Source organism: Macaca thibetana, chromosome 19 (genome assembly GCF_024542745.1).
Source record: "Macaca thibetana thibetana isolate TM-01 chromosome 19, ASM2454274v1, whole genome shotgun sequence".
NCBI lineage: Eukaryota > Metazoa > Chordata > Mammalia > Primates > Cercopithecidae > Macaca > Macaca thibetana.
The window spans coordinates 28211895-28237133 of record NC_065596.1 but is presented as its reverse complement, the minus strand read 5'-3'; the positions used below and the strand labels follow the sequence as shown (position 1 = coordinate 28237133).

Genomic DNA, 25239 nt, shown 5'->3' with positions numbered 1-25239 from the left:
CAGGCCCACGCCAGTATGCCAGGCCAATTTTTGTATTTTTTGTAAAGGTGGGGTTTCGCCATGTTGCCCAGGCTGGTCCTAAACTCCTGGGCTGAAGCAATCCTCCCACCTCAGCCTCCCAAAGTCCTGGGATCACAGGCATGAGCCACCATGCCTGGCTAAAAGTTTTACATTTTGATGAAGTCTAATTTGTCTGTTTTGCTTTGGTGTCTTATCTAAGAAACTACTGTCTAATCCAAGGTCATGAAGATTTACTCCGATGTTTTCTTCTGAAAGTCTGTAATTTGAGCTCTTCTTGCCTCTTCATTTTGGATGTGTTGGTTCAGATGCATTTTCATCTTCAGGGTGGAAACATCTACAGGCTCCCCCATCCAGTGAAGGAAGAGAACGTGGCAGGCGGAGGGTAAGTTAAGAAGCCCCCAATCCTGCATGCACCCCGACAGGAGTCCTCTGGCCTTCCTGTGCTGGCCCTGGACAAGTGAGTGGGGAGGATGCTCTCAGTCCTAATGGGATTAGGGTACAGCCTCCATTTTTTAGGGTTTATCAAGAGTAGTCAGGCTGGGCACGGTGGCTCATGCCTGTAATCCCAGCATTTCAGGAGGCCGAGGAAGGGGGATCATTTGAGGTCAGTAATTTGAGACCAGCCTAGCCAACATGGTGAAACTCTGTCTCTACTAGAAATACAAAAATTAGCCATGTATAGTGGCACACACCTGTAATCTTAGCTACTTGGGAGGCTGAGGCACAAAAATCACTTGAACCCTAGAAGCAGAGGTTACAGTGAGCCGAGATAGTGCCACTGCACTCCAGCCTGGGCAGCAGAGTGAGACTCTATCTCCAAAAAAAAAAGAAAAAAAAAGAGTAGTCAGTGGATTGGAGTTATAGACAAAAAAGATAAAAAAACCAAAGAATCAGTGATCAAGGATGGAGTCTCAATCTCCCACCCTTCTTTCCTGCCATGTCTACCTACAGTAACCAGCAAAATGGCGGTTCCACAGACTGGACGGAGCCCAGGAGCACTTTCATCTGCAAGAACTGCAGCCAGATGTTTTATACGGAGAAAGGACTGAGCAGCCACATGTGTTTTCACAGCGACCAGTGGCCGTCACCTCGAGGGAAGCAGGAACCGCAGGTGAAGGGGGACGACCAGTGGCTTTGTGGTTACTGGGTTTCTGGCAGGCCTGTGGGGAGTAAACGAGACTGGTGTCACTTATCTCAGGATGGGGACGTCATTCTGGGTTGGGGGCTGGAGTTGGGCTGTATGGCTCTCCAGGGGCAGGCCGTCGCTATGGGCTGCAGCAGCTCTGCAGCTCAGTCCGTGCCACAGACTCACTGCTGTTTTCTATGACAGCTTTTTTTGCTGAAGCAGCTCTTTCTTTCCCCACCTACCTTATCTCTTAAAGAGCCATCTCTTCTCTTCTGTGTTTAGGTGTTTGGCACAGAGTTTTGCAAGCCGCTAAGACAGGTGCTGAGGCCAGAAGGGGACAGGCATAGTCCCCCAGGAGCCAAGAAGCCCTTGGACTCCACAGCTGCAGCCCCTTTGGTGGTCCCCCATTCGATCCCTGTGGTTCCAGTGACCCGACACGTAGGGAGCATGGCCATGGTGGGTGCTTGTCGGTCTGCTTCCTTCCTGCCACTGCCCCCAGATGCTGGGGGAAGCCGTAGGAAAAACCCAAACCAGATACCACAGAAAATCTTTGACTCCAGGCTGGGCGTGGTGGCTCATGCCTGTAATCCCAGCACTTTGGGAGGCTGAGGCGGGTGGATTGCCTGAGCTCAGGAATTCGAGACTAGCCTGGGCAACATGGTGAAACCCCGTCTCTACTAAAAATACAAAAAAATTAGCTGGGCATAGTGGCAGGCTCCTGTAAACCCAGCTACTTGGGAGGCTGAGGCCTGAGAATCACTTGAACCCGGGAAGCAGAGGTTGCAGTGAGCTGAGATCACGCCACTGCACTCTAACCTGGGTAACAGAGTGAGACTCTATCTCAAAAAAAAAAAAAAAAATCATGATCCGGAAGAAACTGGTTTGCATGTTAGTTCAGTCATTCAGCATTGACTGAGCCCCTCTGTGCCGGACCCTGTGCTGGGTGGTGCTGGGGACACAGAGGTGACCACAGTAGCCTGGGCCCTGCCTCCCGGGGCTCCCAGTCCAGTGGAGGAGACAGGCCTGTCCCCAGACAGTGACAACCCAGAGTGGGCAGAGCTGGGAGCAGAGGGATCCCAGGGAGTTCCCAGGGGGCTCCTCCCCAGCCTGAGGAGGTAAGGGAGGGCTTCCTGGAGGAGGTATGGGAGCTGAGACCTGGAGGATGAGGAGGAGCAGGGCTGGCAGAGCGGAGAGGAGATTTTGTGGAGGCGAGAGAGAGCGTGGTGAGTTACGAGTGATCAGTCTCGTAGGGCTTGTCTCTGCAGCCTGTACTGGAGGACCCCCTACTGGAGAAGCTCCTGCTGGACTCCAGGACAGAGTCCATGGACCTGAAGGTCCCCTGAGTCAGTGGCTGGGTCTTTTGGGTGCTTGTCATTTGGGTGGAGCTACATTTCTTTCTTGTCACTGTCACACTGTATCTCTGGGGATCTCTCTCTTTTTAAGGGCCAGTTGTCTTAATGATTGAGGCCATTCTCACACAGAGTCAGGGGCTCTCCTGGGGCAGTGGGTGCAGGAGAAGGCTGCAGCCGTATCATCACCAGGCTCCGTACCTTAGGTGTGGCCCAGGTGTGGCCAGCCTCCTTCGCTGGGCGTACATGTCCTAGTTTCCTGTCTCTGGCCAGTCTCTTTTTCCTGCTTTCTTTCCATCCTGGAGATGGAGTGGTGCAGTAGGTGGCTTCAGGTGACCACCTGTGGTTCTAAACTTCTTCAGGAACAAGAGAAAGATGGGGAGGAGCGAGACAGCAAGGAGAGCAGCCAGCAGAGAAAGCGGAAGAAGCGGCCCCCACCCAAGAGGCTGTTCATCCCTCCTCCACCCTCCACGGCTGGGGAGCCCGGCCCTGCAGGATGCCACCAGAGTCGCCTGCGGTCGCCCATGTTCCTGGTGGACCGCCTCCTGAAGGGCTTATTCCAGTGCTCCCCCTACACACCGCCCCCAATGCTCAGTCCCATCCGGGAGGGCTCTGGAGTGTACTTCAACACCCTCTGTTCCACATCCACTCAGGCCAGCCCTGACCAGCTCATCAGCTCCATGCTCGGTGAGTGAGTGAGGCTGGGGCACTCACTCTGTGATCCCAGGGTGGATCGCCTGCGGATCATGGCCACTCTCCCTTGTAGCATTGGGTTCAGTGATTGTCTCCTGCCTGGGTATACCTAGTCTGAGGGTTCCTTTGCTATTCAGATGTGCCCTAGAACTAAGCTAAGTGCCTTCTAGTGCATAGAATTTTACAGCCCGAAAGAAAACATAGAGGCCATTTATCTTACCATGCTTCCTCCTGCGCTTCTGTGTCATTATCATTTTCTTTTTTGAGGCAGGGTCTTGCTCTGTCACCCAGGCTGGAGTGCAGTGGCTCGATCACAGCTCACTGCAGCCTCGATCTCCTGGTCTCAAGCGATCCTCCAGCCTTAGACTCCCAAATAGTTGGGACTACAGATGCACATCACCACACCTGGCCAATGTTTTAGCTTTCGTAGAGATGGGGTCTTGCTATGCTGTCCAGGCTGGTCTCGAGTTCCCAGACTCATGTGATTTTGTTGCCTTGACCTCCCAAAGTACTGGCATTAAATGTGTGAGCCACCCTGTCTAGCCTGTGTCATTTCCTTTTTTTTTTTTTTTTGAGACAGAGTATCACTCTGTCACCCAGGCTAGAGTGCAGTGGTGCAATCTTGGCTCACTGCAACCTCCAACTCCCAGGTTCAAGCAATTCCTGCCTCAGCCTCCCAAGTAGCTGGGACTACAGGCATGTGCCATCATGCCTGGGTAATTTTTGTATTTTTAGTAGAGATGCGGTTTCACTATGTTACCAGGCTGGTCTCGAACTCCTGACCTCCAGTAATCTACCCTCCTCAGCCTCCCAAAGTGCTGGGATTACAGGTGTGAGCCACTGCGCCTGGCCTGGCCTGGCCTATGTAATTTTCCTAACAGCTTTATTGAGCTATACTACACATGCCATGCAAATCACCCATTTAGAGTATGCAGTGTTTTTTAGGATATTCACAAGGCCGTGCACCCATCACACAGTCTAATTTTAGAGCACGCTTCGCATCCTCAGAAGAAGCCAGAGCTCATTAGCAGTGACTCTGCCCGTATCCCCACAGTCCCTTCTTCCCCCAGCCTAGGCACCCACTCATCTGCCTTCTCTCTTTGGATTTGCCTATTTGGGACATTTCATGTAAGTAGAATCATACAATATGCAGCCTTTTGTGTCTAGTTTATTTCACTTGGCGTGTTTTCAGAGTCCCTTCATATTGTAGTGCATATCAGTGCTCAATTCCTTTTTATGGCTGAACATTTTTCCCTTGTACAGATGGGCCCCATTTTATTTATTCATCAGTTGATGGACATTTGGGTTGTTTCCACTTCGGGCTATTATGAATAATGCTGCCATAAACATTCGTGTAGAAATTTTTGGGGGTTTTTTTGGGAGACAGGGCCTCACTCTATCCCCCAGGCTGGAGTGCAGTGGTGTGATCACAGCTCACTGCAGCTTCAACCTCCTGGGCTCAACTGATCCTTCTGCTTCGGCCTCCAGAGTAGCTGGGCCTACAGGCGTGTGTCTCCGTGCCCGGCTAATTTTTTGTAATTGTTTTTATGTAGGGAGGGGGGTCTTGCCATGTTGCCCAGACCGGTCTCAAACTCTGGGGTGGGCCAGGCATGGTGGCTCATGCCTGTAATCCTAGCACTTCGGGAGGCTGGGGCGGGTGGATCACCTAAGATCAGGAGTTTGAGACCAGGCTGGCCAACATGGTGAAACCTCGTCTCTACTGAAAATATAAAAATTAGCTGAGCATGGTGGCGGGTGCCTATAATCCCGGCTACTCGGGAGGCTGGAGAATCGCTTGAACTCAGGGCGGAATGTTGGGAACAGGCCCCCAAAAATCTGGCCATAAACTGACCCCAAAACTGGCTATAAACAAAATCTCTGCAGCACTGTGACATGTTCATGATGGCCAGACGCCCGTGCTGGAAGGTTGTGGGTTTACCGGAAAGAGGGCAAGGAACACCTGGCCCAGGGCGGAAAACCACTTAAAGGCGTTCTTAAACCACAAACAATAGCATGAGTGAGCTGTGCCTTAAGGACATGCACCTGCAGCAGATAACTAGCCAGACCCATCCCTTTATTTCGGCCCATCCCTTTGTTTCCAGTAAGGAATACTTTTAGTTAATCTATAATCCATAGAAACAATGCTTATCACTGGCTTGCTGTCAATAAATATGTGGGTAAATCTCTGTTCAGGGCTCTCAGCTCTGAAGGCTGTGAGACCCCTGATTTCCCTCTCCACACCTCTGTATTTCTGTGTGTGTCTTTAATTCCTCTAGCGCCGCTGGGTTAGGGTCTCCCGGACCGAGCTGGTCTCGGCAGCGGAGGATGCAGTGAGCCGAGACTGTGCCATTTCACTTCAGCCTGGGCAAAAGACTGAAACTTGGTCTCAAAAAAAAAAAAAAAAAGGCCGGGCTCGGTGGCTCAAGCCTGTAATCCCAGCACTTTGGGAGGCCAAGACGGGCAGATCACGAGGTCGGGAGATGGAGACTATCCTGGCTAACACGGTGAAACCCCATCTCTACTAAAAAAATACAAAAAAACTAGCCGGGCGAGGTGGCGGTCGCCTGTAGTCCCAGCTACTCGGGAGGCTGAGGCAGGAGAATGGTGTAAACCCAGGAGGCAGAGCTTGCAGTGAGCCAAGATCCAGCCACTGCACTCCAGCCTGGGCGACAGAGCGAGACCCCGTCTCAAAAAAAAAAAAAAAAAAAAAAAAAAAAAAAAAAATCTCTGGGGTGAAACAATCCTCCTGCATTGACTTTCCAAACTACTGGGATTATAGGCCTGAGCTACCACACCCAGCCCTACGTACAGGTTTTTGTGTGGATTTATGTTATGCAGTGAGCAAAGGTGGCACCACTGCACTCCAGCCTGGGCAACAGGAAAAAAAAAAGAGTTTTGTAATTTTGACTCTTAGGTTTAGGTCTGTAATCAATTTTAAGATAACATGTATATATAGGCCGGGCGCGGTGGCTCAAGCCTGTAATCCCAGCACTTTGGGAGGCCGAGACGGGTGGATCACGAGGTCAGGAGATCGAGACCATCCTGGCTAACCTGGTGAAACCCCGTCTCTACTAAAAAATACAAAAAAACTAGCCGGGCGAGGTGGCGGGCGCCTGTAGTCCCAGCTACTTGGGAGGCTGAGGCAGGAGAATGGCCTGAACCTGGGAGGCGGAGCTTGCAGTGAGCTGAGATCCGGCCACTGCACTCCAGCAAGGGGGACAGAGTGAGACTCCGTCTCAAAAAAAAAAAAAAACAACAACAAAAAAAAACATGTGTATATATATATATATATTACATGAGGTAAAGGTCCAAATTCATTTTTTTGCGTGTGTATATCCAGTTCTTCCAGCAGCATTTTTTGAAGACTTCCCATTGAATTGACTCAACACAATTCAGTGTTAGAAATCAATTGACCACAAACGTGGGTTTTTTTCTGGGTGTTCAATTCTATTGCATTGATCTGTATACTTATCCTTATGCCAGTATCACACTGTCTTGATTACTGTAGCTTTCAACTTTTGATTACTGTAGCTTTTAAGTTTTTTTGTTTGTTTGTTTTTGGGGGGTGGTTTGGAGGGGTTTGTTTTTTTTTTTTTTTTTTTTTTTTTTTGAGACGGAGTCTCGCTCTGTCGCCCAGGCTGGAGTGCAGTGGCCGGATCTCGGCTCACTGCAAGCTCTGCCTCCCGGGTTTACGCCATTCTCCCTGCCTCAGCCTCCCGAGTAGCTGGGACTACAGGCGCCCGCCACCTCGCCCGGCTAGTTTTTTGTATTTTTTAGTAGAGACGGGGTTTCACCGTGTTAGCCAGGATGGTCTCGATCTCCTGACCTCGTGATCCGCCCGTCTCGGCCTCCCAAAGTGCTGGGATTACAGGCTTGAGCCACCGCGCCCGGCCTGTTTTTTGAGACAGAGTCTTGCTCTGCCGCCCGGGTTGGAGTGCAGTGGCCTGATCTTGGCTCACTGCAGCCTCTAACTCCCAAGTTAGCCTCCTGAGTAGCTGGGATTACAGGGGTGCACCACCACCAGGCTAATTTTTGTATTTTTAGTAGAGACGGGGTTTTCTTATGTTGGCCAGGCTGGTCTTGAACTCCTGACATCAGGTGATCCACCCGCCTCAGCCTCCCAAAGTGCTGGGATTACATTTGTGAGCTACCACGCCAGGCCTGTTGCTTTAGATATTTCTTTCTGTCTTTTTCTCCTTTCCATCTGGTACTCTTGTTACATGTAGTTGCTGTACTTAATGGTATCCCACATTTCTCTGAGGCTCTATTTCTCTTTATTCTTTTTCTCTTTGTTCTTCAGATTCCATAGTCTCTCTTGATCTGTCTTCAAGTTTACAGATTATTTTCTTCCTGTCGACTCAAACCTATTGAGCCTCATTTTGGTTATTTTTTTTCCTCAACAGCTTCACTTGCCAATATTTTACTTTCTAACCCCAGAATTCCCATTTGGTTCTCTCTTTTTAATAATTTCTATCTCTTAATGATATTCCGTCTATGATGAAAACTTGTCATTATACCTTCCTTTAATTCTTTAAGCATGGGATCCGACAGGAGAGGCAGACCCTGTCTGGGCTGCACCTACCTGGAGTAGAACCCTTGGAGCTGGGAGCTGGCTGGGTAAGGGATCAGGTCAGAGCTCAGATGCAACAGCCTCTTGTTCTTAGCAATATTCAGTTGATTATTTTTTATTTTTTTGAGATGGAATCTCACGCTGTTACCCAGACTGGAGCACAGTGGTGCAATCTCGGCTCACTGCAATCTCCGCCTCCCAGCTTCAAATGATTCTCCTGCCTCGGCCTCCCAAGTAGCTGGGATTACAGGCACCTGCCACCACGCCCAGCTAGTTTTTGTATTCTTAGTAGAGATGGGGTTTGCCATGTTAGCTAGGCTAGTCTTGAACTCCTGACCTCAAGTGATCCACCCACCTCAGTGTCCCAAAGTGCTGGGATTACAGGCATGACCCACTGCACCCGGTCTAGTTGATTTTTTTTAATAATATTTCTCCAAGTGCTGAATGACCTTAGGACAATTTCCAGAGACTTTAGTGTGCTGTTTTTATATATACGTATACTTGTCATGAGTTAATTTGTTTGCTGAGTTCCTTCCTCTACCTTTTCTGAAGTGCTGCCCTCTCCCATGGGATTTTTTTTTTTTTTTTTTTTGAGATGGAGTCTCGCTCTGTCGCCCAGGCTGGAGTGCAGTGGTGCCATCTTGGTTCACCACAAGCTCCGCCTCCTGGGTTCACACCATTCTCCTGTCTCAGCCTCCCAAGTAGCTGGGACTACAGGCGCCCGCCACCACGCCTGGCTAATTTTTTTGTATTTTTAGTAGAGACGGGGTTTCACTGTGTGTTAGCCAGGATGGTCTCAATCTCCTGACCTCGTGATCCACCCACCTCGGCCTCCCAAAGTGCTGGGATTACGGGCGTGAGCCACCGCGCCCGGCCAACCCACGAGATCTTCAAGAGCCTGCTTTCAGCTGCATCCACACAGGCAGGCAGAGGACCCTGTGGGTTACCTGCTATCTGTCTTTTTGAGCCTTTTCACTCTGTGTTTTCTAGATCAAGTGGATGGGTCTTTTGGCATCTGTGTGGTGAAGGATGACACCAAGATCAGCATTGAGCCGTAAGTTGGGTCCTTCCCAGTGAAGCTGCTTTTACCCCACCTTGAGTTCTAGTGTCACTTTTCCCAAGCGTTCCTTCTTCCCATGGCGGGGGGTTCAGGTTTACTCACATAGGCTCCCTAGGCATGAAGCGGTCGATTTTTCCAAGTATATGTAGGAAGATCCCCCAAAATTATTCCTTCTAGAAATTGTTTATATATATATATATACCTGGAACCCTTGGGGTTCCAGGTAGAATTGGTGACGGCACAGAGCGGGACTCCAGTGTGCCTGAGGGATGTGGCTGGATGGCTGTGGTGTGGACGTAGACACATGCCGGGTGTCAGCTTGTACCTCCACTGCCTTGACCCTGAGAGAGAAATGTGACAATGAAGGAAAACAGAGGAAGGGAAGAAGTGTCCCTGCAGAAGTTTCTGAAATGCCTGTGTGCATCTGTCGGGGACAGCATGTACCTGATGCACCTGAGACAGCAGAGGGTTTCCACAGAGCAGGCTGTAGCCCAAGAGCAGGGCACACAGTGTCTCCATTTCACTTCCCATCTCAGTCATGTTTGTACGTCTCCCTTACCTGTGTGTGTGGCCTCGTTTCAGACATATCAATATAGGAAGCCGGTTTCAGGCAGAGATCCCAGAACTTCAGGAAAGATCCCTGGCTGGAATTGACGAGCATGTAGCTTCTCTGGTCTGGAAGCCATGGGGAGATATGATGATCAACCCAGAGACACAGGATAGAGGTGGCTGAGGCTTTGGGGCTAAATTCCTAAGGGCCCTTCTTTCCCCTCCATTTCCAGGGTGTTTTTCCTCCTGGGTCTCGAACTCCTGACCACTGGATCCAAGAAGCAGTGTGCCCTGGGCGTGGGAGGGAGCTGGCCCTTGGCCAATGTTGCTTCTTCCCTGCTGCATTCTCCCTCCCGTACCTCTTTTGTCATATGGTGGCTGGTCAGGCCATCCAGAGCGGGTGCTGGGGACAGGGTTCTCCTCTTCCTCCTTGTCCCTCCCTGAGATGCAGGAGAGAGAAGGGGAAGGCGCCCCTCTCTGCTGTCTCTCGGGAAGGGTTCCTCCCTAGCAGCTGATGACTCCTGTGTGCCTCCTCTTCCTCATGTCCTTCTTGGAAACAGTGACTGAGCTCTGCAACGTGGCGTGCTCCAGCGTGATGCCAGGAGGGGGCACCAACCTGGAGCTCGCTCTGCACTGCCTGCACGAGGCTCAGGGCAACGTTCAGGTGAGGCACAGCAAGGGGACCCTCCCTGCTTTCCTGGGACCCAGGGTTCTAGGTGCATGTGACATGTGTCTGCTTCGGGGTTCAGAGCGGATGGAAGCTGGAAGAAGGCCGCCCATCCTTCTCCACAGCGGCTTTGAGATTGCAGTGGTCCTTGTACATGGACTGTAGGGGAATGCTAAGACATGGGCCCAATTCGTAGCTAATTGTCTGGGGCAACAACCAAGCACAGTGTTTCCTCTGAGATCTCAGGGGGCACTGGAGAAAGAAAGCCCCAAAGACCCAGCTCAGGCCCTGCATTCATCTACTTCATTCCTTGAGTTTTAGCTTTCAATTGAAAACTCATATATACAAACCTCTGATGCAACATAAATGCCTCTACCTACTCCAAGGACCGTCCGCCTCACAATTCTGGGTGTTAGAAAGTAAATTAAAAGTCTTACTGTGAGGAGCGGGAGAGGAAGAGCCATATTGCCTGTGTTCAGGATCTAAGAGTCATGCCGTGGTCTTGCTTTTCACCAAGCTGAGAGGCAGTGTCTGGCATATAGCAGGTCCTCAGCACAGTGGCAGTACCCATTTATTGGGTACCTGCTGGTTGCCTGTACTGTAGGCACTGGGGCCAGGGCCAGCTGAGGGACTCCATGCTTGGTTTAATGCTCTGCTGTCTCTGTCTTGAAATTCTTGGCCAGGCGCGGTGGCTCACGCCTGTAATCCCAGCACTTTGGGAGGCCAAGATGGGTGGATCACCTGAGCTCAGGAGTTCAAGACCAGCCTGGACAACATGGTAAAACCCCATCTCTACTAAAAATACAAAAATTAGCCAGGCATGGTGGTGGGCGCCTGTAATCCCAGCTACTTGGGAAGCTGAGGCAGAAGAATTGCTTGAACCTGGGAGGTGGAGGTTGCAGTGAGCCAAGATTGCACCACTGCACTCCAGCCTGGGCAACAAAGTGAGACTCCATCTCAAAAAAGAAAAAAAAACAAACAAATTCTTAATGCTTTTTAAACAAGGAGCCCTGCATCTTCATTTTGCAATGGGCCTCACAAATTATGCAAACCCTGCAATGATGGCTTACACTAGTGATCGACATAAAATCCCTGCCCTCAGGGGGCTTACATTTTAGGAAAGTCAAAAGGAAATTTATTTTTAAAAATTGTTGCCGGGCGCGGTGGCTCAAGCCTGTAATCCCAGCACTTTGGGAGGCCGAGGCGGATGGATCACGAGGTCAGGAGATCGAGACTATCCTGGCTAACATGGTGAAACCCCGTCTCTACTAAAAATACAAAAAACTAGCCGGGCGTGGTGGCGGGCGCCTGTAGTCTCAGCTACTTGGGAGGCTGAGGCGGGAGAATGGCGTGAACCCAGGAGGCGGAGCTTGCAGTGAGCCGAGATCACGCCACTGCACTCCAGCCTGGGAGACACAGCGAGACTCCGTCTCAAAAAAAAAAAAAAAAAAAAAAAAAAAAAATTGTTAGCTAGGCTGGGCACATGGCTCACACCTGTAATCCCAGCACTTTGGGAGGCTAAGGCAGGCGGATCACCTGAGGTCATGAGTTCGAGACCAGCCTGGCTAACATGGTAAAATCCCGTCCCTACTAAAAATACAGAAAAAAAAAAATTAGCAGGGAGTGATGGCAGATGCCTGTAGTCCCAGCTACTTGGGAGGCGGAGGCAGGAGAATCGCTTGAACTGGGAGGTGGAGGCTACAGTAGGCCAAGATCATGCCACTGCACTCCAGCCTGGGTGACAGAGCAAGACTCTGTCCCAAAAAAAGGAAAATTGTTAGCCAGCTGAGTACAGTGGTACCCACCTGTATTCCTGGCTACTTGGGAGGCAGAGACTGAAGGAGCCCAGGAATTGGAGCTCAGCCTGGACAACATAGTGAGACCTCGTCTTTAAAAATAAAATAAAATGTTTTCAATTGTTAGCTATTGACTAGTGCTATGAAGAAAATAAAAATGGGGACCTAGACAAGGGTCATATTCCTCAAAGTGCCATTCCCTAAGGAGCTTGTGCCAGAATAAATCTACACATAGTCTCCTTCATCAAGATAGGCCTGCTGTGAAAAAATAACCAGCTGCATTCGGTGGTGTGCCTGGTGTCATAGTTGATGTGCCCACAGACAGTTACAGGCTGGTGGCCCATCCAGGGCTACTTTGAATAACCCTGGGACAGGCAGTGACTTTAGGGACAGCCACAAGTGTTTTTCAGATGAATGGGAGGATGCCGGTGGTCCTCTTCCCCCACCTGGTCCTGGGCAGCCTGCCGTTCCTCTTGTTCCAGGTCGCCCTGGAGACTCTCCTGCTCCGAGGGCCCCACAAGCCACCGACACACCTGCTCGCTGACTATCGCTACACAGGTGACGGGGAAAGGCTGCCGGGCTGGTTTGGCCCAGCTGAGACCCCTATGAATCAGCCAGTTCTGTTGCAAGCTCTGCCTCTGCCTCCTGGAGTTCTCTTCGGGGACTTTGCCTGCCTTTCAGGAGGGCCTCTCCTTATCAGGATGATTCAGTGGGCCCCACACTCTGCTAGTGGGATCCTGCTTCACCCTTTCCCAGTGGTTTCCTTACAGACTCTGCCCAGCCACAAAGGGAATGATCCTGGCCAGCGGGAGGGGAGATGGGCTTAGGTTCAGTGGTTGAATCCATCAGCCCTGGAGACAGGCTGCCAGGGCCCCCACCTGCCCTTAGGAAGCGACTGAAGCCTCAGTTGCCACATCTGTTAAGTGGGGCTAGTAGTGGTCCCTCCCTTCTGGAGACTCGGAGTTTTTTTATGAGTTTGGCACATAATTGGTGCTCAGTAATGGCAGCTATAAAAGGGAAGGTGGTCTGCATTTCAGCCATGGCTGTGGTCCCAGGACAAATGGCCTTCCCCCTGTCGGCTGTGTTCTTTGATAGGTTCAGACGTCTGGACCCCTATAGAGAAGAGGCTTTTTAAGAAGGCGTTCTATGCCCACAAGAAGGACTTCTACTTGATACACAAGACGGTAAAGTGAATGTGGGCTGGTGTCCAAGGCCCTGCCTCACACAGCTGAGACAAGCTCGAGCTGCAGGGCTGGTCGAGGTCGGAGGGCCCCACCCTCACCTGCCTGTGGCAGCACTCTTAGTGTAGACAGTTTACAGTGTCAAAAAGCCATCCTCGTGAACAGCTCCAAATGGTAGAGACCTGCATCACCTGCACACAACAGTCTTCCATGCCCCTCCTCGCAGTCCTGCTTCTGATTGGTGACCTCTGTTACGTATTCCACCAAGCAACAGGCGTTTCTGTCTGTACAAATTTTATATATACAGGTATGCATATACTTTTAAAAAGATAAGGGCCATCCATGGTGGCTTATGCCTGTAATCCCAGCACTTTGGGAGGCCAAGGCGGGAGGATCACTTGAGGTCAGGAGTTCCAGACCAGCCTGGCCAACATGGTGAAACCCCGTCTACTCAAAATACAAAAATTAGCCGGGCATGGTGGTGAGTAATCCCAACTAGATGGCAGGCTGAGGCATGAGAATCATTTGAACCTGGGAGGCAGAGGTTGCAGTGAGTGGGGATTGTGCCACTGCACTCCAGCCTGGGTGACAGAGTAAGACTCTGTCTCAAAAAAAAAAAAAAAAAAAGGCCAGGTGTGGTGGTTTACACCTGTAATCCCAGCACTTTGGGAGGTCGAGGTAGGTGGATCACCTGAGGTTGGGAGTTCCAGACCAGCCTGACCAACATGGAGAAACCCCGTCTCTACTAAAAATACAAAATTAGCCAGGCGTGGTGGTACATGCCTGTAATCCCAGCTACTCGGGAGGCTGAAGCAGGAGAACTGCTTGAACCTGGGAGGCGGAGGTTGCGGTGAGCCAAGATCCCACTATTGCATTCCAGCCTGGGCAACAAGAGTGAAACTCCATCTCAAAAAAAGAAAAAAAGGATGAGGTCAGGCGCAGTGGCTCATGCCTGTAATCCTAGCACTTTGGGAGGTCAAGGTGGGAGGACTGCTTGAGCCTAGGAGTTCAAGACCAGCCTGGGCAATATAGTGAGACCTTGTCTCTACAAAAAAGTTAAATACTAGCTTAGCTTGGTGCTGCGTGCCTGTAGTCCCAGCTACTCGGGAGGCTGAGGTGGGAGGATTGCTTGAGCCTGGGAGGTGAAGGCTGCAATGAGGCAAGATTGCGCCACTGCACTCCAGCCTGGGTGACAAAATGAGACTGTCCCCCCAAAAAAACCCAAAGGATAAGATCTCACTACATATAATGTCCTGCTGCTTATTTTCTGTTCAAAAAAACAAAAAACTTGGATGTACACAAAATTGCACATAATTGAAGTATAATAAGATTTGCTAAGTTTTGACATATTGATACTACACCTGGGAAACCATCACCACAGTCAACATAATGAGCGTGTCCCTCAGCCCTGAATCTCCTCCTGCCCCATAGTAATCACTCCCCATTGCACCCCCTGTCCTCAGTCAGCACTGATCTGCCAGGGCACTGTAAGTTCGTTTTCATTTCCTAGAGTTTGCTATAAATGGAGTAGTCACACAGTATGAACTCTGCTTGGTCCAGCTTCTCGCACTCAGCATCATGATTTTGAGTTCATCCATGTTCCATGTATTGATAGATCTCCCCTTTTCACTGCTGAATAGTATTCCACTGGATGGATGTACCACGGTTTATGTAATCATTTGCCTGTTGGTGGATATTTGAGTGGCTTCCAGTTTGGGGTGACTATAAATAAATTTGTTATGAACATTCAGGTACAAGTCTTGGTATTGACATGTACTTTGTTTTCTAGAGGAGTAAATACCAGGAATGGAATGACTTAGTAGGTGTACGCTTAACTTTTTAATAAACCGCCAAACAATTTTCCGAAGTAGTTGTATCATTTCACATTTCTACCAGCAGGAAATGAGATGTCTAGTTCCTCCACAACCTCGCTAGCCCTGGGTAGGGCCAGTCCTTTTAATTCCAGCCATTCTCATGGCAGTGTGGTGGCATCACATGGTGTTTCCTTCATGACTGACAATGCTGAGCATCTTTTCATGGGCCTGTTTACTGTCTGTATGCCTTCTTTGGTGAGGTGTCTGTTCATATCTCTTGCATATGTTTTTATTGGGATGTCTGTGTTTTGTTTTGTTTTTTTGTTTTTGTTTTTGAGATGGAGTACTTACTCTGTTGCCCAGGCTGGAGTGCAGTGGCACAATCCACGCTCACTGCAACCTCTGCCTCCCAGGTTCAAGCGATGCTCCTGCCTCAGCCTCCTGAGTAGCTGGGATCACAGGTGCCCACTACCACGCCTGGCTAATTTTTGTATTTTTAGTAGGGACGGGGTTTTGCTGTGTTGGCCAGGCTGGTCTTGAACTCCTGACCTCAGGTGATCTGCCCACATCAGCCTCCCAAAGTGCTGGGATTACAGGCGTGAGCCACCGCACCCAGCCATCTGTGTTTTTATTATTAAGTTGTAGCAGTTCTTTATCGGTTCAGGATACATGTCATTTATCCAGATTCATGCTTTGGGAATGTTTTCTCCCAATCTGTAGCTTTTTAATCTCTTAACAATGTCTTTTTTTTTTTTTTTTTTTTTTTTTTTTTTTTTTTTTGAGACGGAGTCTCGCTCTGTCGCCCAGGCTGGAGTGCAGTGGCGCGATCTCGGCTCACTGCAAGCTCCGCCTCCTGGGTTTACACCATTCTCCTGCCTCAGCCTCCTGAGTAGCTGGGACTGCAGGCGCCCGCCACCGCGCCTGGCTAATTTTTTGTATTTTTAGTAGAGACGGGGTTTCACCGTGGTCTCGATCTCCTGACCTTGTGATCCGCCCACCTCGGCCTCCCAAAGTGCTGGGATTACAGGCGTGAGCCACCGCGCCCGGCCTAACAATGTCTTTTAAAGAAAAATTTTGTCATTTTGATGAAGTCGTTTATTAATTTTTCTTTTATGGACTATGCTTTTGGTGTTGTATCTAAGAATTCTTTGCCTAACCCAACCACAAAGATTTTCCCCTTGTTTTCTCTAGAAGTTTTGTGTGTGTGTGTGTGTGTGTGTGTGAGACAGAGTCTCGCTCTGTCACCCAGGCTAGAGTGCAGTGGCGAGATCTCAGCTCACTGCAAGCTCCACCTCCCAGCTTCATGCCATCCTCCTGCCTCAGCCTCCTGAGTAGCTGGGACTACAGGTGCCCGCCACCACCATGCCCGGCTAATTTTTTGTATTTTTGGTAGAAACGGGGTTTCACCGTGTTAGCCAGGATGGTCTTGATCTCCTGACCTTGTGATCTGCCCACCTCGGCCTCCCAAAGTGCTGGGATTACAGGTGTGAGCCACCACGCCTGGCTTTCTCTAGAAGGTTTATAGTTTTAGGTTTTATACTTAGGTTTACAATTCATTTCATGTTAATTTTTGTATATGGTGTAAAATATGAGTTAAAGTTCATTTTTTGCATGTGGATATTCTTTTGTACCTTTTGTTGAAAAGACAAAAAGTAGTACCATACTGTTTTTACTACTGTAGCTTTATAAGTCTTGAAATCATGTATTACCATATGAACTTTCTAAGTAACTTACCCATTTTTACCAAAAAAAAAAAAAAAAACCTGCTACGATTTTGATTGGTACTGCATTGACTCTATAGGCCAATTGAGGGAGTTGACTTTTTTTTTTTTTTTTTTGGAGATGGAGTTTCACTCTTGTTGCCCAGGCTGGAGTGCAGTGGCACGATCTTCACTCACTGCAACCTCCACCTCCCAGGTTCAAGCGATTCTCGTACCTCAGCCTCCCAAGTAGCTGGGATTACAGGCGCCCACCACCATGCCTGGCTAATTTTTTTATTTTTAGTAGAGACAAGTTTCACCATGTTGGCTAGGCTGATCTTTTGAACTCCTGACCTCAGGTGATCCACCTGCCTCAGCCTCCCAAAGTGCTGGGATTACAAGTGTGAGCCACCGCACCTGGCCAAGGAGAGTTGACATTTTAATAACACTCAGTTTCTGACCCATGAACAGGGGCTGTGCTCTATGCGTCATCTTTAATTTCTCTTAGCAGTGTTTTCAAGTTTTTATTTGTTCTTATTTCTTTTAAGATCTAGGATCTCACTCTGTCGCCCAAGCTGGAGTACAGGGGTGTGATCATAGTTCACTGTACCCTTTGACCTCCTGGGCTCAAGTGATCCTCCAGCTTTGAGTAGGTGGGACTACAGGTGTGTGTCATCACACCTAGCTCTGGTATAACATTTTTCTTTTTTTTTTTTTTTGAGACGGAGTCTTGCTCTGTCACCCAGTCTGGAGTGCAGTGATGATCTCGGCCCACTGCAACCTCCACCTCCTGGGTTCAAGCGATTCTTCTGCCTCAGCCTCCAGAGTAGCTGGGATTACAGGTGCACACCACCACACCCGGCTAAATTTCTTGTATTTTTAGTAGAGATAGAGTTTCCCCATGTTGGTCAGGGTGATCTCAAACTCCTGACCTCTGGTGATCCTCCTGCCTCAGCCTCCCAAAGTGGTGGGATTACAAGTGAGAGCCACCGCGCCTGTCCTCTGGCATAACTCTTTGAACATATATTAAATAGTTATGGTAACCTTTCATGTCCTTCCCTGCTCATTCTAACATCTGTGTCTGTGGTGGGTTGACTTTGACAGATTGGGTTTTCTCCTCCTGATATGCCATGTTACCCTGCTTCTTAGCATGCATGGTGATTTTCACCAGATCACAGGCATTGTGAATGTTAGCTGTTGGATGCTGGATATTTTTGCAGCCTTATAAATATTCTTGAGTTTTGTTCTGGGACACAGCTACTTTTAGATTCAGTTTTAGATTTTTTAGATGGGACCAGCATAGCTCTTCTCTAAGGCTGATTATTTCTCCTTACTGAGGCAAGACTGTGTCACTGCCCTACCCAGTGCCCCCTGAATCATGAAGTTTCCCACTCTGGCTGTGGGAACGGGCACTCTTCCTGGCGCTGTAGGAGCAGCAGGCACTTTTCCCTCTCATCGTTGTGGATGGCTCTTTACCCAGCTTTGGCTGGTCTGTTCCCATGCATGTGCTGGGCAGTCTTTGGCTGAGTCCTTGGGGGAAATTTGCTCCCCATCTCTGGAGTGTTCTGTGTGCAGCTCTTTCCTCTCCCATCCTCTGTCTTGTGGGCTCTACCGTCCTGGTCTCCGGGGGCACTGTGCTCCACCTCGGCTCCCTAAGTCCTGCTGGGTTCTGTCTAAATTGCCCCTGCCTGGGTGGTGGCCTGGAAACACAAGGTGATAAGCCAGAGCAGTGGCAGCTTACTTCCTGTCAGGGTTCACTGCCCTTTGTTGAATGATGCCTGGTGTCTTGCCAAACATTGTTTATATTTTGACTCTGTTTTCATTGTTTTGGACGAGAGGGTAAATCTGGTTCTGTTGCTCCATCTTGTTCAGAAGCAGAAGTCCAACTTTTTTTTAAACTTAGTGATGTTTCTTAGGAAGAGTTTGTGCTGTTTTGACTCCTCGTTTGTGAAGACTTAAAAAGCTGAAAAACATTTGGGTGGAGAATGTCTTTTCTGGAGTGAGCTCAATAGCCAATTTTATTTCCTGAAAAATTTTCTTCCTAGAGCAATTAAACTTTTCCTTTTTTTTCTTTCTTTTTTTTTTTTTTAAGATACGCTAGCTGGGTGCGGTGGCTCACGCCTGTAATCCCAGCACTTTGGGAGGCTGAGGCAGGCAGATCACGAGGTCAGGAGTTCGAGACTAGCCTGGCCAATAAGGTGAAACCCCGTCTCTACTAAAAACACAAAAAATAGCTGGGTGTGGTGGTGCACACCTGTAGTCCCAGCTACTCGGGGGGCTGAGGCAGAAGAATCGCTTGAACCCAGGAGGTGGAGGTTGCAGTGAGCTTAGTCCGTGCCATTGCACTCTGGAGTCTCAAAAAAGAGATACCTGGCCGGGCGCAGTGGCTCAAGCCTGTAATCCCAGCACTTTGGGAGGCCGAGACGGGCGGATCACGAGGTCAGGAGATCGAGAGACCATCCCGGCTAACACGGTGAAACCCCGTCTCTACTAAAAAATACAAAAAAACTAGCCGGGCGAGGTGGCGGGCGCCTGTAGTCCCAGCTACTCGGGAGGCTGAGGCAGGAGAATGGCGTAAACCCGGGAGGCGGAGCTTGCAGTGAGCTGAGATCCGGCCACTGCACTCCAGCCTGGGTGACAGAGCAAGACTCCGTCTCAAAAAAAAAAAAAAAAAAAAAAAGAGAGATACCTGCTCTGGAGTGCCATGACACATCATAGCTCACTGCTGGCCGGGCGCAGTGGTTCAGGCCTGTAATCCCAGCACTTTGGGAGGTCGAGGCAGGCAGATCACCTGAGATCAGGAGTTCGAGACCATCCTGGCCAACATGGTGAAACCCCATCTCTACAAAAATACAAAAATTAGCTGGGCATGATGGCAGGTACCTGTAATCCCAGCTACTCAGGAGGCTAAGGTGGGAGAATCACTTGGACCCGGGAGGTGGAGGTTGCAGTGAGCCAAGATCATGGCATTGTACTCAAGCCTGGGCGACAGGGTGAGATTCTGTCTCAAAAAAAAAAAAAAGCTCACTCTAACCTTGAACTCCTGGGCTCAATCGGTCATCCCGCCTCAGCGTCTTAAGTAGCTGGGACCACAGGCATGTACCACTATGACTGGCTAATTTTTAAAATATTTTGTAGAGATAGGGTCTTGCTATGTTGCCCAGGCTGGTCTCAAACTCCTGACCTCAAGTAGTCCTCCTGCCTCAGCCTCTCAAAGTGCTGGGATTACAGGCGTGAGCCACCAAGCCCAGCTTCCCTTTTGTTTTTAACAGAAGTTATTTTTAGTGGGATCCTTTCTTAGTGGAGGAACGGGAAAATGATCTCGTAGGTTCGTGCTGTGCACTCAAAACCTCCCCTTCTTCTAGAGTGGGCCACTTCCTGCCAAGACTTTAGAGGCTCTGCCTAGCTGTTGTAATGTCTGTGTGGTATTCTGCCTGTAGAGGGCATTCCGATTTATTAGCATGATGTCACAGTTAGCGTCCCTGGAGGGACCTTTGTGTGCATCTTCCTTAGGAAAGAATACCTGGGCTGGAATGACTGCTCAGAATGTGCATGCTTAAGTACTGGTGGCTACTGTGTGGCTGCTCTTTGAACGGCCTCATCCCCAGGAAGGATTTTGTGGTCCTGTGCCTTTGTGGTGAGTGGTGACGCCAAGCCAAAGGAAGAGATCCTTCCAAAGGGCTTTCCAAAGGAGGCAGCTGGCCCAGTGGCAAGGTCACACTCCCAGGGCCCGCGTGGCACGGCCACAGCCTGCTTGTTTTCTTTCACTAGATCCAGACAAAGACGGTAGCTCAGTGCGTTGAGTATTATTACATCTGGAAAAAAATGATCAAGTTTGACTGTGGCCGAGCCCCAGGGCTAGAAAAGAGGGTCAAGAGAGAGCCGGAGGAGGTGGAAAGGACAGAGGAAAAGGTAGAGGAACCGGGGCAGTGTCGGGAGCTCGTCTCTCCTCCCAGTGCCTGCTGCCTGTGGAGTTGGAGGGTGGGGTCAGAGGGCGGGGATGCTCCTGACGGAAGGGTTTCCCTGCAGGAGACACGTGTGCCCTCAGCTCTGTGCCTCTCTTACAGCAGGACAGGTCAGCACCCTTATGTCACTTTTGCTCCCTCTGCAGGTCCCATGCAGCCCTCGGGAGAGACCCAGCCACCATCCAATTCCTGAGTTAAAGATAAAAACCAAGAGTTATAGGAGGGAGTCCATCCTCAGCTCCAGCCCAAATGCAGGCCCCAAGCGGACCCCTGAGCCGTCGGGAAGTGTGGAGAGCCAGGGCATTTTTCCATGCAGAGAGTGTGAAAGGTACCCAGCTTTCTCCTGGAGATGCCCCCAGGGCTCCCAGCCTCAGCCCCCCATGATCCCTTCCTCCTTGCTCTGACCCCATGTCCTCTGGCGACTCCTCAGGGTGTTTGACAAGATTAAGAGTCGAAATGCCCACATGAAGCGGCACCGCCTTCAGGACCACGTGGAGCCCATCGTCAGGGTGAAGTGGCCGGTGAAGCCCTTCCAGCTGAAGGAAGAGGAGCTGGGAGCTGACATCGGCCCCCTGCAGTGGTGATTCCCATGGCAGGAAGTCCGAATGGGGCCTCCGGTGCTGCCCCTCCTCCCTTCGGCCTCTCCAGGGTGTTTGGGGTACCCCTCTGCCTCCCCCCACCCTCCCCATCCCCCGTTGGCCAACCAGCCTGCAAACGTGGTGGGCATTTGGCCACAGATAGGCAGGAGGAGCTCAGTTGTTGGACAGCTATGCAGTCCCTGTCCAGTGGCGCTGGAGGCTCTACTCTCCTTAGGTTCATAGTCTCTCCCCTTCTTTCCCTTCCACTTCTAGAGCAGGGAGGCTTGGGGAGGGGAAAAGTTAGCTCTGGGTAGCTCTTAAATCTTAGCCTCAGTTGTGGGGTTTGGTTTCATGTGTTAGATAAGGCCAAGACGTAGAGAATCAGTGGGAAAAAACCTTGAGATCTCCAACATGCTGGGCCCCTCCCCAGGGCGGGGACTCTGCCTTCCAGATTCAGTCCCTAGTCTTGCGATGAATTCTGCATTGTTCCGTGTTTTTTGTACGTGTCAACTCATAAATCTGATTAAATTGGGTTCTTGAGCCGCTGTCTTTGACTTCCCTGCCTATTGATCCAATAAAGGCTTAGGAACCCCACCACGTGCTAAGGCCAGGAGGTGAGTCAGCTGTGGCCTGCCCTGGGGGCTGGGGGCCTTGGGGAGAAGACAGGCATGTTGATTTGGACATTCATTCAGCAAACATCCACGAAGCACCTGCTGTAGAATGCACTGGACGTTGCCAATCGGTGCAACAGGGATAGTGAAGTAAGACAGGCCCCTTTCCTCACGGACCTTCCTTTGTAGGAGCAGGAAGGTAGCAGTAATAATAAGCAAACAAGGTGATTTTGGGTCTTGATACTGGAAATGCTTTTGGCTGTAACATAAGAGTTGGTGTTGATTTAAACAATCATGGAGTTTGGTTGTCCCCGTGGGGGTTCAGCCTTGGAATCAGGGACCCCTGGCAGGGGCAGGGGCAGAACCAGGGCTCCAGCAGAGGCGAGAATAACCTTGAACCAAAATCCAGACCTGCAGGGGGCAGGGGAGTCAGGGAAGAGAAAACAACCCCCCTCCCTGCCTCCCTTTTTAAGAGTGAGAAAAACTTTTAACAGCTCCCAGCAGATGCCCGTATGTCTCATTGAGCCTGTGTTCGCTTCTAAACTGATCCCTGTTAGTGAGAAGGGAAATGACCACAGTTAGGCTAGACCACTCAAGATGCAGCTCCATGGCCAGGTGCAGTGGCTCTTGCCAGTAATCGCAGCACTTTGGGAGGCCAAGGCAGGCGGATCATGAGGTCAAGAGATCAAGACCATAGTAGCCAACATGATGAAACCCCGTCTCTCCTAAAAATACAAAAATTAGCTGGGTGTGGTGCCACGTGACTGTAATCCCAGCGACTTGGGAGGCTGAGGTAGGAAAATCGCTTGAACCCGGGAGACGGAGGTTGCAGTGAACTGAGATTGTGTCACTGCATTTCAGCCTGGTAGAGCAAGACTCCGTCAGAAAGACAGAAAGAAAAGAAAGGTAGACTCCACAGTGGCTCACACCTGTAATTCCAGCACTTTGGGAGGCCAAGGTAGGTGGATCACTTGAAGTCAGGAGTTTGAGACCAGCCTGGCCAACATGATGAAACTCCATCTCTACTAAAAATACAAAAAAATTAGCCAGGCATGATGTTGGACACCTGTAGTCCCAGTTACTCAGGAGGCTGAGGCAGGAGAATCACTTGAACTTGAGGGGTGGAGGTTGTAGTGGGCCAAGATTGTGCCACTGCACTCCAGCCTGGGCAACAGAGTTGTCAGTGACTCACACGTCAGTGGGAGGTGGTCAAGGAAAGGACAGATCGAGTTGGCAGGGCAGGTTTGAGCCTGAGCAGCTGTAGTCGATGCCATTAGCTCAGATGGGGAATTGACTGCAGAGGATTGATTGCATCGGGGTGTGATCGTGTCTATGGTAGGGTGTGCTGTGTTCTGAGGGGCTGGGAAAGTAGATGGCAGTGTCAGGAGGTTTCACAGAGGGCCCACCTATCAGCTAAGGCTTAAAGATTGGGAGGGAAGGGGAGCAGAGGTGGACGCTGAGTTTGAAGCAGTTGGAACACTGCAGTTAAGGGAAGGGGTTCAGACGTCAGATGAACCTCATCCATCCTGGCTCCTCTTACCTCCTTGTAAACTAGGGCGAATCACTTTCCCTGTGGGAGCCTCAGTTTTCTCAATCTGTAAAATGGGATGAAAATTGCCCCTCCTCAACCCCTGCAACCTATCAGTTAAATAAAATGTAAATTATGGCCAGGTGTGGTGGCTCACGCCTGTAATTCCACACTTTGGAAGTCCGAGGTGGGCGGATCACTTGAGGTCAGGAGCTTGAGATCAGCACGGGCAACATGGTGAAACCCCATCTCTACTAAAAATATAAAATACGAACATTAGCCAGGCATGGTGGTGCATGCCTGTAATCCCAGCTACTTGGGTGGCTAAGGCACAAGAATTGCTTGAATCCAGAGGTGGAGGTTGCAGTGAGCAGAGATCGTGCCACTGCACTCCAGCCTGGGCAACAGAGCGAGACTCCATGTCAAAATAAATAAATAAAAATAAAATGTAAATTAAGCATTTGGAAAGGTGCACCATAAGAAATGAACAGCTACTAGTTAACAAGCTCTCATGTGATTGCTAATATTGTTTGGATCCCATCCTAAATAAATCCAATGAACTCTGGAAATGGAAAAATACTCCCTGGTTGAAAAGGCTGAGGGGTATATTATCTGTTGCTGCATGACAAATTACCCTGAAAGGGAACAGCTTAAACAGAAGCTTTTACATAGCGCTGCTGCTTTGACAGACATGGAACCAAAACTGCTTGTGGTAATCCAGGCTCACCCCCACCTGCTCTGTGGTCAGGACACAGTGGCAACCACAAGTGGGTGGTCCAGGCAAGTCTATTCATGTATGAAGAGAGTTGGGGGAAGACTTATGCCTTGCTCTGCTCAGCCAACCCCCTAGATAACAGCGGTTTCTCAAACTGTGGTCCCTGGATTATCTGCATCCTAATTTTACTTTTTTTTTGAGAGGAGACAGGGTCTCACTCTGTTGCCCAGGTTGGAGTGCAGTGGCACCATCATAGCCCACTGCAGCCTCAAACTCCTGGGGTCAAACAATACTCCCACCTCAGCCTCCCAAGGAGTAATTTAAAAATTTTTTAATTTTGTAGAGATAGGGTCTTGCTTTGTTGCCTAGGTTGGTCCTTAACTCCTAGGCTCAAGCAGTCCTCCCACCTTGGTCTCCCAGAGTGTTGGGATTACAGGCATGAGCTACCGGGTCTGGCTGCATCTTAATTATATGGGGTTCTGTTTTTTAAAAATGCAGATTCCTCTGACCCACCACAGACTCAGAATTGGAACCATTGTGGGTATGGCCTTCGAACCTGTTTTATTTAAAGAAGATTTTTAGGATAGTTTTAGATTTGTAGAAAAATTGCAATGACAGCAAAAAAAAAATCCCACATACCCGTTTCCCCTATGATTAACATCTTATATTAGAATGGTACATTTATTACCATGAATGAACTAATATGGCACAATATTATTAACTAAACTTCATAGTTTATGTAGCTTTCCTTAGTGTTTTTTGTTTGTTTTGAGATGGAGTCTCACTCTATTGCCCAGGCTGTAGCACAGTGGCACAATCTTGGCTCACCACAACCTCCGCCTCCCGGGTTCAAGCAATTCTTCTGCTTCAGCCTCCCGAGTAGCTGGGACTATAGGTGCCCGCCACCATGCCCAGCTAATGTTTGTATTTTTAGTAGAGATGGGGTTTTGCCATGTTAGCCAGGCTGCTCTCGAAAGCCAGGCAGCTCACGAACTCCTGACCTCAGGTGATCCACCCGCCTCAGCCTCTCAAAGTGGGATTACAGGCATGAGCCACTGCGCCCGGCCGATTTCCTTGGTTTTTTTTAACCTAATGCCCTTCTGTCCCAGGATCCCACCCAAGGTAAGACATTACATTTAGCATCCATGTATCCTGGGCTGTGACGGATTCTCAGACTTTCCTTGTTTTGATGACTTGACAGTGTTACTTGTTTGAGACTGAGTCTCCCTCTTGTTGCCCAGGCTGGAGTGCAATGAGGTGATCTCAGCTCACTGCAACCTCCGCCTCCCGGGTACAAGTGATCCTCCTGCCTCAGC

At 49.8% G+C, this 25239-nt stretch overlaps 3 protein-coding genes across 7 annotated transcripts in view; 2 read left to right on the top strand and 1 right to left on the bottom strand.

Moving 5' to 3' along the window:
• Positions 1-21609, top strand: part of ZNF541 (zinc finger protein 541) — a 54233-nt gene extending 32624 nt beyond the window's left edge. For 2 of the 5 annotated variants that reach the window (XM_050772052.1, XM_050772051.1), the window contains 12 exons: positions 345-403; positions 973-1132; positions 1430-1603; positions 2859-3183; positions 8750-8813; positions 9402-9544; positions 9929-10032; positions 12314-12389; positions 12927-13015; positions 20298-20438; positions 20638-20819; positions 20922-21609. In XM_050772052.1, the coding sequence (XP_050628009.1) occupies positions 345-403; positions 973-1132; positions 1430-1603; positions 2859-3183; positions 8750-8813; positions 9402-9544; positions 9929-10032; positions 12314-12389; positions 12927-13015; positions 20298-20438; positions 20638-20819; positions 20922-21075 (1671 nt within the window). In that variant the 3' untranslated portion in view covers positions 21076-21609. The other 3 variants (XM_050772054.1, XM_050772053.1, XM_050772056.1) reach the window with 3 other exon arrangements.
• The window catches only part of NOP53 (NOP53 ribosome biogenesis factor), a 289745-nt gene that overhangs the window by 213265 nt on the left and 51241 nt on the right, over positions 1-25239 (bottom strand). The gene's annotated exons all lie outside the window — the stretch shown is intronic.
• NAPA (NSF attachment protein alpha) overlaps positions 1-25239 on the top strand; it is a 128934-nt gene that overhangs the window by 74838 nt on the left and 28857 nt on the right. The gene's annotated exons all lie outside the window — the stretch shown is intronic.